The sequence below is a fragment of the Oryx dammah genome, unplaced genomic scaffold, assembly GCF_014754425.2.
Source record: "Oryx dammah isolate SB20612 unplaced genomic scaffold, SCBI_Odam_1.1 HiC_scaffold_24, whole genome shotgun sequence".
NCBI lineage: Eukaryota > Metazoa > Chordata > Mammalia > Artiodactyla > Bovidae > Oryx > Oryx dammah.
Genome location: NW_024070208.1, coordinates 68,815,484 through 68,838,077, shown reverse-complemented (window position 1 = coordinate 68,838,077; position 22,594 = coordinate 68,815,484). Strand labels below are relative to the sequence as shown.

Below are 22,594 nucleotides of genomic sequence, written 5' to 3'. Positions count from 1 at the left end.
CATTTCTTATGATGAAAATAAGTTGAAAAGAGGAACAGAGTAAGCACAAAATTTCTTCTAAATCAATTTCTTTCTTACTTTAACACCTTATTATGAATCAAACTGTTCTGCATTCAAGCCTGTTATCTCAGGATAAAGTTTCAAATATCTCAGTATCTTTTATAATTCACAAACTAGCAAGTCTGAATTGTTGATTTCACTCTTTTTTTCCACATTAACCTCTCTGGTTAAAGGAGAGCAGATTTTTAAAAGATTTTCTTTTTTTTTTTTTTTTGATGTGGACCATTTTTAAAGTCTTTACTGAATTTGTTACAATATTGATTCTGCTCTATATTTTGATTTTTCTGCCAAGAGGCACATGGGATCTTAGCTCTATGATCAGGGATTGAAGGTGGACTCCTGGCATTGGAAGGTAAGTGCTAGCCACTGGACCACCAAGGAAGTCCCAAGGAGAGTGGATTTTTAATATTCATTATGGCACCCAGGGCAGAGTTACTTTCCTTATGTGTTTGTTCACCTTTTCTCCCCTGTGGTTACTACACCAGTGAAAAACTCAGCAAGTTCCTGATTAAGCTGTTCTGTTTATTGCTCTTCAGTAGAAATCAACGCCCACATTCCCTCCATCTTTACTAAATATCAATCACTTAAATTATGATAATTTTTACCATCACACAAGTCATTGGTCCTCTGTGCTCCCTTCATTTACCAACTCAGCCCTCAGAATTGAGTCTTCAGTGGCTTCCAAAGGATTTAGATGGAAACTCCATTACTAAATCTAATTTTGGGCTTTATGGGTTTACCAGCAACCACCTCCTTTCCTCCTTGAATCTTCCCCTCTAATTTTACTCCTGCTACGTTCTTGCTAGGTGAACTCCTTTCTCCGCTTGCACAGATGAATTTCCTTCTTGGACCAAATATTCGATCTTTTTTTCACTGAGTTATTCCTCTACCCCACCAAATTATACCCATCTGATTCCTCAACATGCATTTCTAAACTTGACTTTTTACCACAAAAAAGTGCTATCACAGAACTATTATCTCCTGCTACATGAGGTGATGGATATTAACTGGTTAGGTTTTGGTGATCATTTCAAAACGTATATATATCAAAACATCAACTTATGTAGCTTAAATCTATACAATTTCTGGTTTTCAATTATAATCCAACAAAGCAGAAAAAAATAACCATTCCCATGATTCACATTTTTACATATTCATACGGCCATATTTTCACATACGTATGCTAAGGCTTGATCTATAAAATACAGTGTACATATTTACGTGATCTCTCTTTGCCTGTCTTGTCCACCTAGCCTGGCTGTTGTTGAGGATTAGTGCCATGTCTAACACATTGTTCACAAATGCTTTCCTGGTGGCTTAGGCAGTAAAGAATCTGCCTGCAATGTGGGAGACCTGAGTTCAATCTCTGGGTTGCGAAGATCCTCTGGAGGAGGGCATAGCGACCCACTCCAGTATTCTTGCCTGGAATCCCCATGGACAGAGAAGCCTGGTGGGCCACAGTCCACGGGGTCACAAAGAGTCAGACACAACTGAAGCAACTAAGTTCAGCACTCCCATATTTTCACATACATATGCTAATGTGTGACCTGTGGAATATGATATACATATTTACATGATCTCTGTTTGCTTGTCTCATCCTCCTAGTCTGGTTGTTGTTGAGGAACAGTGGCATGTCTAACACAGTCTTCACAAATGTTCACAGAAAGTCTAATGTAGAGTTATAATCTCAATTTGTATGTTTATGATAACGAATTTAAATTATAATGAAATAATGAAAATTCAGTTTTTAAAAAAGGCTACTGAGAAATGAGACTTGAACTTGATGTAACATTACTCTCCATAAACCCTGGATCAGAAATGTTAAGTTGGTAGGATCTTATCCTTATTTTAATCACCTCCAATTCAGTTCTTTCTCATTAGCTCTCCCTTCCTGGCATTATCTTCTTTTCAGATATAAATACCTATAATATGGTCCCTTTCTAAATCAATCATGTAAATTCATTAGACTGTCACTTGGCACTTACAGTACTAGAGGTATAGAGATGAATAAAGCACAGGCTTTACCCTCCACTACTGAGTTTTTCAATCTATTTAATGCATTAAAACAAATATGATGTCCTATATCCCAAGTGTATATTTCATTTTCATCTGTAACTAATACTGGTCACAAATCCAGTACAAATTTTTATGTTTATATCTTTCATCTGAATTTTTATAAATCCATTGCATATAAGCATACAGAGATCCTAGAATGTCTACATATCACAACAGAGAAAAACAAAACAAGAGCAGAGAGGACCCTTCTAAGAGACCAAACTTGTTTTGGGTGTATTTGCATTCAAAAACAAGATTCCTTTCTTCTTTATTCTACTTTTTGTTTTTTTCTTTAATCTGATATTCATTGGAATTCTTTCATGTATAAAGTAGATTCCTGCCAATGAATGAATCCAAGATTCTTTAATTGACTGATTTAATACTGAGTACTTACAAAGTGTTAGAAAATATGAAAGAAAGCTCCTAATTAGAAAATGAGAATCTAACTAAATATTAAACATACTGTGCTTAAATATGCTGATAGGAAGCTCAGATTCAGGTAAACTACAATGAAATTTTACAATCTACATATACTAGCACTCAGAAAATTAACAGGTTATTTGATCCATCACTCTTTTTTTCCATGTTTTTAAAAAATTGAACTATAAGTGATTTACAATGTTGTCTTAGTTTCTGATGTACAACAAAGTGATTCAGTTACACATACATATATACTCTTTCTCATATTCTTTTCCATTGTGGTTTATTACAGGATTGTGAATATAGTTCCCAGTGCTATACAGTAGGACCTTGCTGTTTATCTATTTAATACATAACAGTGTGTATCTGCTAATCTCAAGCTATTAATTTATCCCTCCTCCACCCTCTTTTCCCTTTGGTAACCATAAATTTGTTTTCTATGTCAGAGAACAAACTCTGCTTCATAGATAATTTCACTTGTGTCATATTTTAGATTCCACATGTAAGTGATACCATATAGTATCTGTCTTTCTCTTTCTGACTTACTTTACTTATGATCTATCACACTTTAAACTCATAGTTTAAAATGACACAAATTTCTCATGGGTCCCGGGGTTCAATTTTAATAGGAGATGTGTTCAAGTCTGCATTTTTGAATAGTATAGAACAGAAATATTTGGTTTCACTACTCACCTGTGTTATGACCATGAATACGGCAATACCAGTGGATGCAGGAGTAGAGTCCCACTGGAGAGGTCTGCTCTGAGACTTCTTCATTCTGACTATTGTCCAACCCATGCACAGACTCAGAAGTAGGTATAGCATTTGAATTTGGGAAGCGATGTCAAAAACTAATGGGAAATGAAAACCAAAGTCAGCTGAGCTTTTGCAATACAACAAATTTTTTTGTGTGGCCATGCCGCACAGTTTGTGGGATCTTAGTTCCCCAACTGAGGAATGAACCCACACTCTGGGCAGTGAAAGCTCAGAGTCCTAACCACAGGACATCCAGGGAATTCCCAAATTTTATCCTTTGTGCATTGAGAACATAATTATTTTATTGAGCACAAAAAACAGGCACTTTCAAAAAGAAACTACCGAAATTCAATAATAGATCTAAAGGATTAAAATTCTGCCATTAAATTTGTAAACATTTCTGAAAATAGCTAACACAATGGCAAAACTTCTATTTTTAAAAATATATATGTACCTGTACATATTTTTAAGGCCAGCTTTAAATCTGTTTGTGTTCCTTATTTTTCTTAGTTTTTCTAACTACAATCTATAACTCACTACTTATGAAAACACATTTTAAATATAACTTCTGCAGTGTGGAGAACACTATATATTTCTGGGTTGTTAATGTTTTTTTGATGGCTGAATCACAATGTGAAGAATGGTTTGTAAAACTATTAGTAAGAAATAGCATGACGATAAACGCAGAGCTTCTGTGACATCCAATTATGCTGGCCTTAGTGTCTGAGTCCTGAAGAAAGATGAAGTGCTCCAAGCATTAGTGTGAAGCGCCACCAGGCGGCCATCACTCACACTTCAGGGGCAATCTGCTGTTGCGGAAAGGACGCAACAAATCCGCCCGGGGCCAGTTCAGCGCTACTGGTAAACAACCATCAGTCCTTTACCTCCACTTACACGTGTATTTATTTCGGAAGTTCTATTTATTGATTTTAAAAAAAATTTATAACCTTTCATCAAAGTGTATTTTGATGTGGATTTTGGAATAAACATTTGATCACAATTTAACAAAATAAAACTTCCTTCAAATTGCCATTTATGACTTTGATGTCTACAACTTTTACTTCTTTTATACAAAGATATTCTTAGAGAAACAGATAAAACTAGTTGTAGTATAATACTTATATTAAAAGTCACAAGCCAAAAACCTATTAATAATAGATCTTCTCAGATTTATTTTGACACATTTTTCTAACCCTAACCCCAATTAGAACTAGATACTTTACATTTAGGCTTATTTATCTGTAATAGTGAATTCTAATAATGAACTGTCACCACATTTCAATAATATGAGAAACATCATGGCCTTTCAGATCAAGGATAATTTACTTACACCAGAGATTTTAAATGACTGTGATGCTAATCATTTTTATTAAGCATTTTACAAATACATATTCAGTTACTTAAAGAAGTCAGCCAAAGGAATATACCTACACAAGTTGCTACTTAGCTTTTGCTATTTGTTTTTACAAATACAGGGTGTGGGGGGTACATTGATTTTCTGGTTCATTTCTGTGTGTACTAACTAATGCACATATTGACATAATATACTGTAACTGTGACAATAGGCAGAACACGGCGTATATGTTCTTGGAAAAGTAACTAATTATAGACAAACTACACAGATCACACAAAAGCCCCATCCTGTGGAATTTAATTAAAAATCTTGAAATTTTAGGGGCTGCTCTGGTGGTCTCGTGGTTAAGACTCCGCACTTCCACTGCGGGGGGCAGAGGTTTGATCCCTGGTCTGGGAACTAGTAATTAGATCCCACATGCCATGTGGTGCAGCCAAAAATTTTTTTTAAAAGAAATTTTATCATTTAATGAACCTGTTGTCAGAACTACCAAAAATGAGCAATGTTGATTTACTGTAGTTTTTTTAAAAAAGACTTTTGCTTTTAACCTACCATGAAGATGCTAGACAGCCTGAGACTGTTTTGTCTATAGTAGATACAAAATTTCAAAAGTCCTTGATTTTAGTAATAGCTTTGCTAATGATGGGCCTCTGTATGCTTTGCCTCTCTGGACTACAATTTCCTCATCTAAAATGCATGAGCTAAATTATTTCTATGTTCTGTCCAGCTTTAAAACTCTAGGACTCTATTATAAACATCCTGAGTCATCTATGAGAAAACAGGGGGACAAAGAAGGGTTCTGGTAACATCAAAAGAAAGAGAATCAACTTTTGCTCATGCCCAAGAGGTAACAGTATATATATCCTCTTCACAAGGAAAAGGAGACGTTATAGAAGTTTTAGAATCTTAAAATAGGCAGCATCAGGATAAGCGGGTCCTGAGATGATTACAGAGATTACTGTAAGACACCCTATTAAAGAGTGAGGAGACTAGAAGAGAAACATGGAAAATATAAGGAAAGTAAATCCTAGAATGGTTGTGTATTCAGGACCTGCTTTTTTAGAGCAAATCTTAACTTGTTTTTCAGAACTGAGAATGACATATGACCTGATGTACCTCTGAAGTTCTCTTTTAAAAGTTATGATTATAGGAAATTTTATTTTTTCACCATCATGCTTAATTGAAAAATTACCTCATAAGAGTTCCTCTTATAAATCAAAGAACAAAGCTGAGAAGTCAGCTCAATTATAGGTTTATTCTATGGCTCCAGGTTAGAAATACAGAGAAAAAGTCAAAAAAGGGATGATAAAAGGGAAAAAAAATCTTTAGCTTTGTGGTCAGAAAATTAGGTCTAAGTCTTGGCTCTACCATCTACCAGATGACTGACATTTGTAAATGTATTTTCTGTCACCAAGCCCAGATTCTTTATCTGCAAAATAGGGATAAGCATACCTACTTCACTGAGTCTTTATTGAGGGTAGAAATGACACAAAGGGCATAAATATGATCTAAAGACAATGAATAGCTAAACACATTATCTATCCCTACAGAAACTAAACAGGATATGTGGAAACTAAATCTGTAATCTTATTTCCAGTTGAGCCAAATCTAATCAACCTCAGATTAAAAAAAAAAAAAAACTGTATTATGACAGAAAATAAGTGATGAAAAAGGAAAACACAAGAAGCAGATAGCAAGTTTATGTTTTAAAGAAATGCTTAGTAAGATACTCACATTCTGCCAAACTTCCCATAAAAGGTACCCCTATTCCATCTTTGGAGTAACTGAGGAATTGAAGAGGAGAATATTAGCATAAATTACAAATGTGAACAAAATATTCATAATCAAAGCAAACATAACTTTGGTGGACTAATTAGGATTAATTAGACACAATGATGAACACAGGTTTAATGGTTTTGAGTTACCTGGAGAAATGAATGTAATTAGCGAAAGCTGAACCAGCTTGTAACAGCAATGCAGTTGTCAGAACCTTTAAAACCATGTGCATGGGTCCTCCTTTCTTAATAGCCTGCCACAGTGATTGAGCATAAATGCAAGCAATCACAAAGTACACTAGGACTAGGAGGAAAAAGAACTCATGTAACCCTGTGAAGAGAAGAAAGGAACAAGCCAGTTACAGTGTTGGGTTGCTTTCAAATCTTCCCATCAATATATTTTCAGAACTTGTCTTTTAATTGGAATCATAGCCTTTATTTACTTTTGCAAGAGAGAAAAAGGAAAACCCATTGAAGCTTAATCTTCTACTCTGGAATAAAGCCTTAACTGTGAGAGCACAGCTTAAACTAAGGTCAATCTATTAAAAAAAAAAATACTGGTCAGGAGATGAGCCCACAGACTAACCACAAAATAATAGTTTTGTTTGAAAAAACAATGATTTCAACATTCAGTTACATATGTTTCTTACCCCCCAAATGGGTTTCTTCTATAAGACGTTTAAAAATAGTCAGTCAATAAGTTTACACACCCTGACAATGCTTCTCGAAGTGTGAGCCCTGGGCCAGCAGCAGCACCAGCACTAGGGACCTAGTTGGAAATGCACATTTGGGACTCATCCTGCATCTAGGGTCTCAGAGACCCTTCGAGTGGGGACCAGCACTCTGGGTTTGAAAAAGTCCTTCAGTGACTCTGATGCAGCTAAAGCCTGAGAGCCACAGCTCTGGGATGGATGGAAGCCTTAAATTCCCACTAGGACAAAGGGTCACAGTATGTGTCATGACCAGAGCCTCCTTCTGAAGGAAAGGGCTTTCGTTCTGTCCAAGAGGAAAACGTATGGAGACCACGTGATTCCACTCCACAGGTGACTGAAACTAAAACACCTGACCAAATGGCTACCAATCCAAAGACTAGTCATTGGGCAATAGCATCACTTGGTTCTCAAAGATAAGAGGCTAAGCATGTTCTCTTGGGACATTAAACCACAAAACACAGAAAGGATGAAGCAAGAAAAACTGAAGTTGGAAAGAACTGATGCTAGGGCAGGTCACAGGAGTCAAGCCAGGCCATACTGAAATAAAAATTCTAAGTGAGCAGAAATTTTGAATGAGCAAAGGGAGTTGGCTGGTAAAGACAAGAACAAAGTAAATGTGCAGAATTTATAAAATGGTGCTAGGCATTTAGTGACCTCTAGTTTCAACCAGCAACTTTTCAGGATGGTCTGCACATATTCTCAAGATAAACACTCGCTTTTCTGCCTTAAGTGGAATCTTTTGACTGTGTCTTCGTTTTTCAGAACTTTCAGAAAATTTTTATAACAAACCAGGGCAAGCTCTGAGTTTAACAGTTAACATATACTCGGTTACACTGAAAGTTAGTCCCTAACATTAGGGCTTTTATATTCTACCTAAATAACACTGGGCACCGTGACAGTGGCTATGAATACAGCTGTCTCTAGTGAATCTGTGAATGAATAGTCTAAACTGCACTCACTTTCATCCAGCTGTGACCCCTGAACGTGCTCCGATTTCCCACGTGGGATAAATTTCAAACAACAGAAGGAAATGTTTCCATTATATGGAAAATCATTTTGGAAAAGTAATTCAGGAGATACAAATAGTAGGAAAAATACTCAATAAACAGTTCAATCTCAGTCATGTTTAGGAGAAAACATTTCAACCACTGGGTGTCTCTCCTGCTCTTTGTACATAAATGCTGTTCGTCCACTTTGCTAGTACAGGTAAGAAAGCACGTTCAGACTTCAGGAAGAGATTATCAAATAACAGAATGGGTGTATGTTCTTTTAAAATTCCTGACATAGAGAAGTAGAGTATTCTAGTTTTAGCAATAATAGGACCATAAGCCTGCGATTGTTAGAGTAATAAAACAAGGCAGAAAATAAGCTAAACATATAACTGTGGGCTTCCCTGGTAGCTCAGTTAGTAAAGAATCCACTTGCAATGCGGGAGACCTGGGTTTGATCCCTGGGTTGGGACGATCCCCTGGAGGGCATGGCAACCCATTCAGTGTTCTTGCCTGGAGAATCCCCATGGACAGAGGAGTCTGGTGGGCTACAGTTCATGGGGTTGCAAATAGTCAGACACGACTGAGCAACTAAGCACACCATTATAACTGTGGGTCAGTAAAAGTCTTGATGCTATCCTGTGTTCTGAATCTGTTTTTGTCTTTCCTTCTTAGTATAAAGAAACATGGTATTCTACTTAAATTTTTACTTATAATACTTTACAGAATATTCATTATAAGTTAAGATTCCAGGCTCTGTTAGGTTAGAAATGCACTAGAAAAAGAACATTCTCAGACTATTTATTGAGTAACCAGAATAGTGAGCCTCCCAAGTGGCTCAGTGGCAAAGAATCTGCCTGCCAAGCAGGAGACACAAGTTCAATCCCTGGGTCGGGAAGATGCCCAGAGAAGGAAATGGCAACCCACTCCAGCAGTCTTGCCTGGAGAATCCAGTGGGGTTTCCCAGGCAAGAATGGGAAATCTTGCCTGAGAAACATGGACTGGTGGGCTATAGTCCGCAGGGTCACAAAGAGTTGGACATGACTCAGATTAAACAACAACCACGACCAGAGTAAGAGAGGAAAGGACTTTTGAAAATAAGACATATGGCACTAGCAAAAAATGTTTTCAGATTATTCAGAAGACTAAATGTATTTTCCATAAAAAGCTAACACAAATTACTTCATTGAGATAATATATTAAGTAACTTGAACAAGGACATTTGTCCTATACTTTGCTCATTGCATTTTGCATAAATTATTTACTTTGACTCTGATTCTTTAAAGATAAAACTCTGCTTTTGCACTCAGGGTTCTTTTAAACAAACCACCTCTAGGAAAAAAGTCTGTTTCTTTCCTCTTCAACTTTACTTTGTTCTGCCAATGTCCCTCAGAGGAGAGCAATCTATGTTCACCTTGAAACTAAAATCTAATTTTAAAACAGGTGGATACTAGGTATTAAGTCTTGCCTATACACAAAAGAAGAAAAACACTCTTAAATCACCATGCAATGGGTGACAAAGACTTATAAGGGAATGAGTAGATTTTAAGGCAAAATTAATGGGAAGAAGCATTAGTAAAATTCACTGGGAAGAAAACTTTTAGGACAGCTTTAAAAAAATTTACCTCCGGCTAAATGATGGGAGATGGGAAAAAAGAGGGTAAGAGAGGGAGAGAGTCAACAGGTCATGGGGCAACCCCTGGAACAGTCTGGCCTACCAGTGATGTCTACGGTCTCAGAACCCAAGGTCCATCCCACCCTCAGGTGTCTCAAGATACCTCCTGATGAGTCTAAACCAATTAGAGAAATTCCAATACTCTCTTTGCCCAAAGATGTACACCTAACCCTAACCGTTTACTTTGACTTGTTGGTTTACCTTTATCTCCTGATACCTTCACTTAACATTTCTCTTATCATGTTAGATAACAAGGTCATGTGTAGAGTTCTGGCCAATGAAATGTGACGAGGGACCTTCTGGGAAAAGTTTCCTTGCTCTTAACAAAGAGACACTGAATTTGGCCATTGTCCAGATACAAGGACCAGATAACTGTAGTTAACCGTGAATATGAGGGAGCTGACAAAGCTGACAGTCAGAGGATATGAGGGTAGAGAAATGCTAAATAAACTGCCTTGAAAAAATTTCAGATGTTATCGTTATGTAAGAGAATTAATTTCCTTATTGTCTATACTACTTGCAGTAGAGTTTTCCATTAGTTACAGAGCTAAAAGTAAGATCAAAAACAGGAAAAAAGGAACAAGAGAAAATATTAAACATATCTGAAGTCTTAAAGACAGTGAGATGGCAGATGTGGAAGAGCCTGTAATATTATTCCAAGAAAAATCAAGTCTACTTTAGACAATGATGCTTTAACTCTCAGGATTCTGTGCACTTCTTTTGGTCTCTACCAACTACAAGTAATTAACAAGGATTCTAATTTTTTAAGAGGCAATTTTATTTTATTCTACCTTGAGGCATGATATTCCTATGTAGTGTTTTGTCAAATAGCATCAAACTTGCCTTAGTCAATATTCAAAAAAAAACCCCTAAGTTCCTATGTCTGTAAAACATAGGAGTAACTGAAGTCTGGTAGATACATAAAATACCTAATTGGTTTGAAAGGAAACTATAAAATTTAATCAGAGTAACATGTAACATTAATTGCAGCTTTTTGCATCAGGTTATTCTAATTTGAACCTCTAAGATACATGGTTTAACAGTCTATTCTGAGTAAAAAGCATAGCAAATCAATTTTCTCTACTCAGGGCAGAAAATTAGTCAAGTGACGAAAAGTTTCTAAACTGAACCAATTGGGAATCATTCCCTGGAAACAAATTCTATACCTGAGGCTACAGACTAGGAAGAATCCTTCTGCAGGCTTTATGTTAAAACCAACACATTTCTAAAACAACATGGACTATGGACTTCTAGATAAGTGAGTTTACATAGTAGAATTAGCTAAATGCCTCACTTCCACTCCAAAATCAAGTCTATCTCAGTCTCTGGGGGTGGACATCTATGTTTTTCCCTAAGCTCTCCAGATACAACACACAGTGGTGGGTTGAGAATTAATGAATTAATCCCTCAATGTAGAATTATTCAGATTTTAAGGTATCAAGATGTTTAAAAACAGAAATGATGAGATCCTTGGAAGTTACACCAGCTATCTAGCAATGAATACTTTTGAGTACTTATAGCACCTTTTAAAAATCAATCCCCACATAATAGCCTTGCAAAGAATCCCATGCTTAACGGAAATCCATATTATAGTGAGATTTTTTCCCCTCATTTAAATACTCTTGGTGACATGACCAAAGTAACATTCCCAGCTTGAGCAAAAGAAAGACAGATTTTAAACACACTGTAAGTATCAAATCAAAATCAGTCACAGGAGAAGACAGATCAGAAGGAGTCAGGACTAAGAACTGAGTCAGAACTTCAAATTCTGTCAACCAAAAATTCTGATGAAATATTTTATGGGAGTAGATTTGGTTTCAGAAAACTTCATCAATTTTGATCATTCCTAAAACGGATGCAAGCTCCAAAGAAGGCAACTCCTAAAAATATTCAAATACCCTAGTGAAGGACAGCTATATGAAGTAATGGAGTTTCTATCCTACTTAATCACTGGGTTGCCAATTTAGACTGCTCAGTTTATCAACATTCTTCTGTTCATAAAAATTAAGCTAGCTTATCATAAAAACAGATTTTAGAATGCAGAAACTATAAACTATCCATAATCCTAATAGCCAAAGTATGGAAACAATCTGTTCATATTTTTGTACTTCTTTCTGTTGATTCTCTGCATTTTGTAACATAATTGAAATCATACAACATAAAATTTCCAGTTCTGCTTTTAAACTTAATAGTACAGCTGTTACAATTCTATAAGAAGGTTTATTTAACCATTTCTCTACTGTTGAACACAAGTTGTTTTTAATTTTTCAGTATTTGAATAACACAACATGAAGATTCTTGGGCATAAATCTTTTTCTACACTTAGTACATCTAAATACACAGTCTTACCAGATTCTCCAGCACTGAAATGATCAAATGGGTTCCCTTCAGCATCCGGGTTTAGTAACATCATTTCAAATGGGATATCTTCCACCTGAGAATCCTCACTGCCCTCTCTGCATGTGTACTTATCTGCATAGAACACGTGCCACTTTTGTGGATAAGGAATCTGGGACACTGTCAGGTTATGTTCCGTCTGATTCATGGCCACTTCAAAGAAAAAAAAAATAGCACTTTCAAAGCACAACTCTCAAATGTATTGTTTTAGTCACACAATCAATTTGAAATTAGAATTCTTTTGTTTAGTTCTTACTGCCTCAGCAATCCAAACCCTGATGTATATTGGAGTAAGTTTTGTAAGTCAAAAAGCAGGTAAAAATATTGTATTTAACCAACCAAAGGAATCACTATAAAAGTTCTATGAAAATATGTACATTGAGTCATTCTGCTGTGCACCTGAAACTATCACAACATTGTTAATCGGTTATACTCCAATATAAGAAAAGTTCTATGAAATACCACAAATGACTAGAAAGGTTTCATTGAAATCCTGAATTTCAGTTAAATATTTCCAAAGTTTTCAAGTAAGTGAGCAATACTAAAAAGTTTTTTGTTGCAGTGGTAAAATGTGTACAACACAAAAGTTATCATTTTAATCATTTTTAGGTGTATAGCTCTGTATCAAGTACATTCACAATGCTGTATGAACCATCATGGTGACATTTCTGAAAATTACTTATTTGAGTTATATTTAAATATGGAGCATTCAACTTTGGAAACTATTATATCAAAAAACTATGGCTGATGAACACCTTCAAGAGATTGTCCAAAATCTCTTCCTGTTTGGTTATTCCTTTAAAAGGTACTCAAAGCAGAAAAATAGAAATTACAGGAATATAAGAGTTGTTACACTGGGTCAGATCTACATAATGTATTGGGGAGTGCAAACTGTTGGCCTCACACAGACCTGTGCTTGAATCTTGGCTCCAATATTTACCTTCTATATGACTTTGGGCAAATTACATAAGCAATGACACTCACTTTCTCCATCCAAAAAATGAAGATAATACGTAGAGCAAAGAGCCAATGCAAGCACTAAGTTATATACTCAGCATGGCTGCTGAATACAAGTTGTCCTTTTCCTTTCTTTAAAATAAAGTGATTACACTAATCAACGGTTCTCAATCTAGGGTAATTCTATTCCCCTGTAGAGCATTTGTGGAGAAGGGAATGACAACCCACTCCAGTGTTCTTGCCTGGAGAATCCCACAGGCAGAGGAGCCTGGAGGGCTACAGTCCATGGGGTTGGAACGAGTCGGACACGACTGAGTGCCTAACTCTTGCACTCTCTTGTAGAGCATTTGACAATGTATAGGGACAGTTTTGCTGTCATAGCAGTTGCGAACATACTTGAAGCGGGGCAGTGCTAAACCTCATGCAACCCAACATAGTCTCCCATGATAAAGACCCGTTCCTACCCAAAATGCCAATAGCACTCCCTTTGAGAAACACTAAATGATGTCTGAGATCCCTTCTCAATCTAAAACTATGATTCTCACCTAAGAGAAACTCACTACCACCATAAGTATGGTAGGAGAGTGAAGTCTCAAACACCATGTGTAATAAAGACAATAGGAGAATTAGAGGGGCAAGTCTTATAACCCTGGGACTCATCATATAAATACAACACTTAACCTCTCTACATGTGTTTCTTCAGTAGCAAACTTAAGACACTTGCCCTGTCTGACTCAGAATCCTTGTGAGGAGCAAAGGAGACGGTATATGAAAATCCTAAGAGAAGGGTCTGATTCTATACAAAGTGTTCTTAAAATATAGGATTATAATGGGCCCAATTCCCAAGTCCAGACTGCCGCCTCTGCATGCCAGCTAGTCTTGATCTTCTCCTCAAGTGAAAACACAAAACTTTTTAATAAATAAAAGACATTTCTTGAGATAACTGTGGAAATTTGCATATGGAAAAGATTTTAGAGGATACTATGAAATCGTTCATTTTCTTAGATGCAGTGATGGTATTGTTATGGTAATATTTACGGAGAAGAATGACCTTACTCTTATGAGATGTCTGCTGAAATATGGTGAATTGCTCAACACACCCACAACTTATTTTCATTTCGGTTCAAAACAAAAATCACACACACACATAAACATAAAGCAAGTGTAACAAAATATTAACATTATTAAACCTAAGCCAAGAATGTTCAGATGCTGGTTGCACTCTGCTTTTACCTTGTATGTATAACTGAAAATTTTCCTAATAAAAAGTTGGAAAAACATTATTTGTAAGTTGTCTTTATCACTGAGACAGGGACTTACCTAGACAGGATTCAAATTTGGAGGACTTAAAACTTTACATTTGGGAATTTCATTAATAGTAGTTAAAAGGGACAAGATGATTTTGTTAAGAATACCACAGCATTGGGTTATTTTGCTGTCTTAATTTAGCTGACATTTATACTGTTTTTCTTAAGGCACAGCTTCTGGGGAAAAGTAGCAAGGACTCAAGTTTCTGTTAAATATTTGAAGACCTTTAATAAGAATTCAATATATGATCAATAAGCAGTTCAGAAATAAGGCTTTTGAAATGTGCAGCTTGCAATTATATAACATGGGCTTATTATATAAAAGCTCTGCTGTGTTGCGGTTTTATCACTTCCAGTTTTTCTCTTAGATAAAATAATGTAAGAATTTAACCATCATATTTTCATCAATATACTTTTTGATGCTTCATTTTAAATTATGTGTTCATTTTAAATTACCACATCATAAACAGATACTGGCTTGAGTTTTTGTCTTGCTGCCTTTTTCAGTAAGCATAGGAAATAGCCTCTTGACAAAACTGCATGTTCATTGTTTTTGAAACAAAAGACTACAGCACAGCATGCTCATTGTATGCTGATGCAATTAGTACCTCAAATATTAACAAAACTTGAATTGCAGAGAATGGTGCTGAATGGCTAATTGCCCAATAGAATTATAAAATGAAATGAATACTGTTAACAAAATTGCTCAAAATAGTAAGATACTAACACTTTTAAGCAATTAATAAAATATACCAAATGTACAAAAGGAAATATATGCATATGATATAAAAAGACAATACTGAAAATGTTTTATATACAAAATTACATTTAATTCTTGTTATCTGACAGCAAATTTCTTTTGCATAAAACTCATTTTCTGTGCTTTAAATGTCTTCTTTGTTTGCTCTATAAAAAAACCTTACAAAATACTTTTCACCATTTAAAAAAATCTGATGGTTTATGTCATTACTGAAAGAGAAAAAAGGAAGACTGAAAAATAATTCTTCAAACATTAATTTGGGGAGAATGTATAATCAAAGCAACATTCAACACTGAGATTTTTCAAATCTACTAATCTTTTCATAGTTCATGGCAGCAATAAGGTTTTACATAGGAATCAGCCACAGTTAATGAGCTCATCACCAAGCAGGTGAAAGGCTATTAATACTTAAAAGTCTCATTAATGGTCAGGAAATGAGAATTTTTTTAACAAGGAATTATCTTCAAATATGTGATACTACTACACTGTTATGAATTTAAGGATATGCTTTTTGTTTCAATACATGAAAGCTTCTAGATAACAATATACTATAAATATGAAAATAATATGCGAAAGTTAGAGAATACAGATTTTGTTAAGACTTGGCTTTCGTTACTGGAAAAAGAACTGATTAAATATGTAGAAAGGAATATATATGCCATCAGTACTTAATTTATTTCAGACCTTCAAATTTAACAAAACAAATCTTCAACCCTCAAAAATTCCTGTTTCCTGAGATCTTCCGTTCCAACAATTTCAAAGAATACCCTTCACATAACAGAGAAGAGGAAGGGAGAATAGAAAAAGAAAGAACAGCAAGAGGTTTTATAAATTATAGCTCTGAAAAGAAGAGAGGCGAAAAGCAAAGGAGAAAAGGAAAGATATAAGCATCTGAATGCAGAGTTCCAGAGAATAGCAAGAAGAGATAAGAAAGCCTTCTTCAGCGATCAATGCAAAGAAATAGAGGAAAAGAACAGAATGGGAAAGACTAGGGATCTCGTCAAGAAAATTAGAGATACCAAGGGAACATTTCATGCAAAGATGGGCTCGATAAAGGACAGAAATGATATGGACCTAACAGAAGCAGAAGATATTAAGAAGAGGTGGCAAGAATACACAGAAGAACTGTACAAAAAAGATCTTCATGACCCAGATAATCACGATGGTGTGATCACTCACCTAGAGCCAGACATCCTGGAATGTGAAGTCAAGTGGGCCTTAGAAAGCATCACTACGAACAAAGCTAGTGGAGGTGATGGAATTCCAGTGGAGCTATTTCAAATCCTGAAAGATGATGCTGTGAAAGTGCTGCACTCAATATGCCAGCAAATTTGGAAAACTCAGCAGTGGCCACAGGACTGGAAAAGGTCCGTTTTCATTCCAGTCCCAAAGAAAGGCAATGCCAAAGAATGCTCAAACTACCGCACAACTGCACTCATCTCACATGCTAGTAAAGTAATGCTCAAAATTCTCCAAGCCAGGCTTCAGCAATATGTGTATCATGAACTTCCTGATGTTCAAGCTGGTTTTAGAAAAGGTAGAGGAACCAGAGATCAAATTGCCAACATCCGCTGGATCATCAAAAAAGCAGAGAGAGTTCCAGAAAAACATCTATTTCTAAGTGCTTTATTGACTATGCCAAAGCCTTCGACTGTGTGGATCACAATAAACTGTGGAAAATTCTGAGAGAGATGGGAATACCAGACCACCTGACCTGCCTCTTGAGAAATCTGTATGCAGGTCAGGAAGCAAGTTAGAAATGGACACAGAACAACAGACTGGTTCCAAATAGGAAAAGGAGTACGTCAAGGCTGTATATTGTCACCCTGCTTATTTAACTTGTATGCAGAGTACATCATGAGAAACGCTGGACTGGAAGAAACACAAGCTGGAATCCAGATTGCCGGGAGAAATATCAATAACCTCAGATATGCAGATGACACCACCCTTATGGCAGAAAGTGAAGAGGAACTAAAAAGCCTCTTGATGAATGTGAAAGTGGAGAGTGAAAAAGTTGGCTTGAAGCTCAACATTCAGAAAATGAAGATCACAGCTTCCGGTCCTATCACTTCATGGGAAATAGATGGGGAAACAGTGGAAACACTGTCAGAGTTTGTTTTTTGGGGCCCCCAAATCACTGCAGATGGTGACTGCAGCCATGAAATTAAAAGACGCTTACTGTTTGGAAGAAAAGTTATGACTAACCTAGAGAGCATATTGAAAACCAGAGACATTACTTTGCCAACAAAGGTCCGTCTAGTCAAGGCTATGGTTTTTCCAGTGGTCATGTATGGATGTGAGAGTTGGACTGTGAAGAAAGCTGAGTGCCGAAGAATTGATGCTTTTGAACTGTGGTGCTGGAGAAGACTCTTGAGAGTCCCTTGGACTGCAAGATCCATTCAGTCCATTCTGAAGGAGATCAGCCCTGGGATTTCTTTGGAAGGAATGATGCTAAAGCTGAAACTCCAGTACTTTGGCCACCTCATGAGAAGAGTTGACTCACTGGAAAAGACTCTGATGCTGGGAGGGATTGGGGGCAGGAGGAGAAAGGGACGACCGAGGATGAGATGGCTGGATGGCATCACTGACTCAATGGACGTGAGTCTGAGTGAACTCCGGGAGTTGGTGATGGACAGGGAGGCCTGGCGTGCTGGAGTTCATGGGGTTGCAAAGAATCGGACACGACCAAGCGACTGAACTGACTGACTGATGGTGATTATTAATTCTCACTCTCTCTCAATCATAATGTAACTAACCCTCATACTTCTTATCACAACCTCAGTTTCACATTTACTCAGTGACCTGATCCATACCCTTAGCAGCTTTAAGCACCGTGGAGAGTGTCGGGATTTTGGTCCCTTGATTTATCACTATCAGTAGTGCCTAGCATAGTATGCAAAGTATTGTGAATAAATGAATGAACAGGTCAAAAGAGCCCTTCTGCTCTCACTGATTGATTTTATACCAAATAAATAAAAACTTGTAACTATAACAAGTGCTATGGAAGAAAACAGGCTATAAAACCTCAAGTGTTAACCTAGTGGATGGAAGAGTCAAAGAGGAAGAGCAAATAGAGGAAAAGCCGGTGCAAAGGCCCAGGCGAGCTCTGAAACAAAACCAGCACTACAAACAAAATGAGGCCAAAGTGGGCAACACTGGGGGGTATTTAGATGAAGCTGGGGTGTAGGGGCGTTAGTATCAGCCAGACTCGGATGGCTTTCCTGATCAGGTTAGGAGGGTCATCTCTCCTTGCGCAGTAGGAACCCACTGCAGTATTTCAGGGTGTGGTGAGGGTGTAAAGGTGAGACGATCAAACCTGCTTTTCTGTAACTCTGGTTACAGAGAGGGAACAACACAGCTGCAGTGGCCAGGCAAGAGACTATGGTCTCCTGGAATAACATGATGGGGATAAGATCAAGAAAAGTAGATGAATTCAAGAGATATTTAGAGGAAACTTACTAGACAGCAAAGGGATAGAGAGGTTAAAGAGAGGAGTGTTGGAATACTCCTTGATTTCTAGCTCATTCACTGGATAGATGGTGGTGCCAGTGTCTCAAACAGGGAACACTGGAAGAGGACCAGGTTTGGATGGCATGGTGGCGGACAGTACGAGAACTGGGAACTGACGGTCAAAACTTCTTATACTTGTGTGGAACACTTAGCTGAGCAAATTGGTGTAGAAAGGCAAAGAAAACTGACAATGACCTTTTGTATGAATTTCCCAGTTAAGTTCTATAATTCAGGGTTGGGGTAAATAAGTAACTGTCTCTTTGATATCTGAATCTAGTCATTCAAGCTTCTTCAGCAGACTATCAATGTCATCTCAGAAACCTAGACAAGAGATCCCCACAATAGGCAGTGATGATATGGGACCTGTACTCTCATCCCTACTCAGGCTATGAGGGAACCAGACATCTGCTGACTGACCGCTAAACTGAGAATCACTGTTAGTAACTTGTAATAAGATCTTATTATCTAATAAACAAAGAACGGATGTTTAGAAATAGCAGTGCTTGGCTGACTAGACTAAAAGAAGACTCAAAGACTCATCAATATGTAGAACATGGTAGAGAAAATAGAGGGCAAAAGGGGAGAAAGATAATTCCCAGTTTTTCTCATGGATAGCCCACATTCCTAACTAATAACCAGTTAACTTCCAAGGGGTGGGATGGGTAGCACGGCATAGGCTCTTCATTTCTGCCTTAAAAATACCTGCACTCACTCTGGATGGCAAACACCCTAATGCATGGGACAATGTTGAAGACAACAGAAGAGATCAAGGATTCAGGCAACCAGAAAAATAAAAGCAAAGCCTCTCCAGAGGTGAACCTAGCAGTTTACAAATGATATGGTCCTGGGATAATCCAAAATGACACACTGTGGCACCGTGTGACTGGGTCCCAAGTGTGCCAACAGCATATTGCAAAACAGTATCACTTGGGGTAAATTATACAATTAACTGGGATAATGCATGCTTAGTGTTTAGCTCAGTGCTACCAGATAATAAGCATTCAACAAATTTATAATCATTCACTCCCTGCTGCCACTGGGTCAAAATCCATCTGCCATATTGGTAGGAATTATGTGGCCTGTAAGAAGTCTGAATGAAGGAAAGTATACCTTTATAAATTATCTGCATATTTTTTTCAAATATTTTGAATAAGAGGGAAAAAAGTCATTCTATCTTTTGACCAAAGAGAAGATTAGTTTCCTTAAAATTTGGCTTAAAATGTATTAGGCAGAGTGTGGTGTATGCTGTGCCATGAAACATCTTGATATGTAAATACTATACTCTGAACATTAAGGAGGGAAAAAGAACACATAATGATCAAAGAAAAGGGGAAATACTCACTTGTCAACTGAGCTTTGGATAATTTTTCATTACAGCTATACTCAGGACCACCTTCCTGCAGCTTTAGCCATTCCTGGGCTTGGAACAGGTAGAGTTTAGCTTCCTTTCCAACAGCTACTGCTATGTTGTTGATTCTGACACACAAAAGAGCGTGGTCACCTGGGACATTAAAACAAAAATTATCAATTTGTTTGATCTTGTATGGAGCTGAAATGGTAGGATAATTCAATAACTCTATTTATCAAAATGGGAGTTGAAAGAGCACGATTTTTCTTAAATCTCATTTTAACCAGGTATTTCATATTAGAATGACCATCCCATTCAGACACAAGTCAAGTGATTATTCACATTAATTATGCAAAACAATATGCTGTGTTTCCTTATACTTCAGCTGATAACTGATTGTTTTTCACTGAATAAACAGCCACATCTGCTGTAGGTAGACATGCACTGTGATAGAATTTCGCCTCATTTTACAACCATTCCAAATCTTTAACACTTGTTTATAAATTATCTTTAGAAATGTCCTGTCAGTTTCTTTTGGTTTTTAATATAACACGGATGCTAATATTTAATTATTCTTTTACTATAAAAAGCAACCATATATAATATAGCAAGAAAGTTTAAATAAATGAATTTCAGATACATTTGACATCTGTGACTTTTACATAATAATTTTCAGAACAATATATGTTTTAAGACAACTATACAATGAGCCTTGTTGCACACCGCAACTACATTTAAGGCCTACAAGAGAAATGGCAAAAAGTAGGTCCCTCTAGGGAAAGGAAGGTCCCTCTGAGTAAGGAAAAGCGAAGCAAGGGACAGTTTTTTCATCTTAAGATCTTTTAATTCTCTTGTTATTATCACTTTGACAAAACATTTTAAACGAATTTATATGCATAGTGTGTATCAAAAAATCATTTAAGTCTCTGACATAAACTCATCACATTATAAATTACCAACATCCTTAAAAGAGATTCTATCCCCTATTAACATTTTGAATCATATTCTGAATTACAATTCCTAAGTATGGTCTTGGTACTATTATTTTACTGAATTTGAATTCACTGAAAACTGATAATAGTAAAAATACACACAAAAAGAGAAAGTGTGTATGTTAATATACTTGGAACACTCTATTCCTAAATCTTTCCACAGAAATCTGGATTTATTACTTGTTTGTCCTCTATATCTATCAGGTAACCATCAATGAAATATCTGGGCTGTCTAAGCCTGTTTGCAAATCATGAATAAGCCATATCATAGCTTCCATACATGCCACATTTTCCGACACTGTCCAGACTGTGCCATTTGTAGTAGTGACATTACTATCACTTGTGCATGCCACACACAGCACAGCCAAAAAATAAATAAGTAAATAAAATAAGGGTCCTAACCTCATCAAAGCAAATAATTATTTTAAATATAGTAGTAGTCAAATTAAGAGTACTAAGAGTAAGTATCAAGAAAAACATTCAAACTTTGAGGGTGCAATTGAAGCAAAAATTAGAATGAAAGCAGATTCATTCATTTAATAATTATGGATTTTTGAGGGAGACCAGAAGTGAAGGATCAAATGCAATCTCATTTTAGAAGGGTCACATAGGATAAAAATTAAGAAGCTTCCAGGACGCACTTATGTGCATTTCCGTCAAGTTCATTCTAGGCCTCATGGTCCACAGTAAAGCTAGGGGAGTAACCAAACTATTCCCACAATTGTGACAATTATAAGACGTGGTGAGGAGGGGAATCCTAAATTTCTGTGCTGCAAGCAGGTTTTAGCAAATTGATACTAAAACAAAAAGGACAAAACCCAGAAAATCTCAGTTCTGAAACTTATGTTCACGTGTAATTACGGTGTCTTAGTGTACACAATTAAGCTGAGAGGAGTGAATAAACTATGCTTCTTTGAGCGAAGGATCTCGAAACTTGCAGCAGGACAGAGAACAGCACATTCGTCAGCACGAGAGGATTGGGGAAACGGTCTTTTAGGTGCAGGATACAATCCCTCATGGGGGAGGGAGGTGACGAGGATCTGGGGAGCTGCAACAGAGGGGTTGGCCATAAACGCATCCCACGATTCCGGGAAGCCGCGGTAGGGGAGACAACCGGCGACAGGGGAAGCGCAGGTAAACTGGCTGCAGTCCCCCAGCCTTGCCGCTGCCAGCTCCAGGCTCCCCAAGGGAGGCGGGGAGAGAAGGGCCCGCGGGATGGGCCCACGCGCCTTTATCCCTCTCCCCGGCCCCGAACCTACCGTGGAACTCGAAGTGGCCGATGCTCTGGCCCTGAGCGTCTCGGGCTGCGGCGCTACTGAAGCTGCCCCGCAGCGTCTTACCCTGGCTGCCTGGTGGCCACCAGCAGCAGGTGAGGGCCACGGCCAGCAGCCGCAGCCCCCCCATCCCCGCCTCCTGCTCAGTACCCACGCCCCAACCCCTAACCGCCCGCGGCCACGGCCCCACGTCGACAGCTCAAGATGGGGGGGGGAGGGGGATGATGGGAGCAGGACCGGCATCGCGGGCCC

The 22,594-nt window shown here is 37.4% G+C and overlaps 1 protein-coding gene across 1 annotated transcript in view; it reads right to left on the bottom strand.

The window, feature by feature from the left end:
* GPR180 (G protein-coupled receptor 180) overlaps positions 1-22,594 on the bottom strand; it is a 28,185-nt gene extending 5,591 nt beyond the window's left edge. The window contains exons 1-6 of the mRNA XM_040267339.1: positions 22,328-22,594; positions 20,071-20,229; positions 12,147-12,347; positions 6,571-6,751; positions 6,380-6,429; positions 3,229-3,386 (exon numbers count right to left, since the gene is read on the bottom strand). Of these exons, the coding sequence (XP_040123273.1) occupies positions 3,229-3,386; positions 6,380-6,429; positions 6,571-6,751; positions 12,147-12,347; positions 20,071-20,229; positions 22,328-22,472 (894 nt within the window). The 5' untranslated portion in view covers positions 22,473-22,594. The remainder of the gene's footprint in view (positions 1-3,228; positions 3,387-6,379; positions 6,430-6,570; positions 6,752-12,146; positions 12,348-20,070; positions 20,230-22,327) is intronic.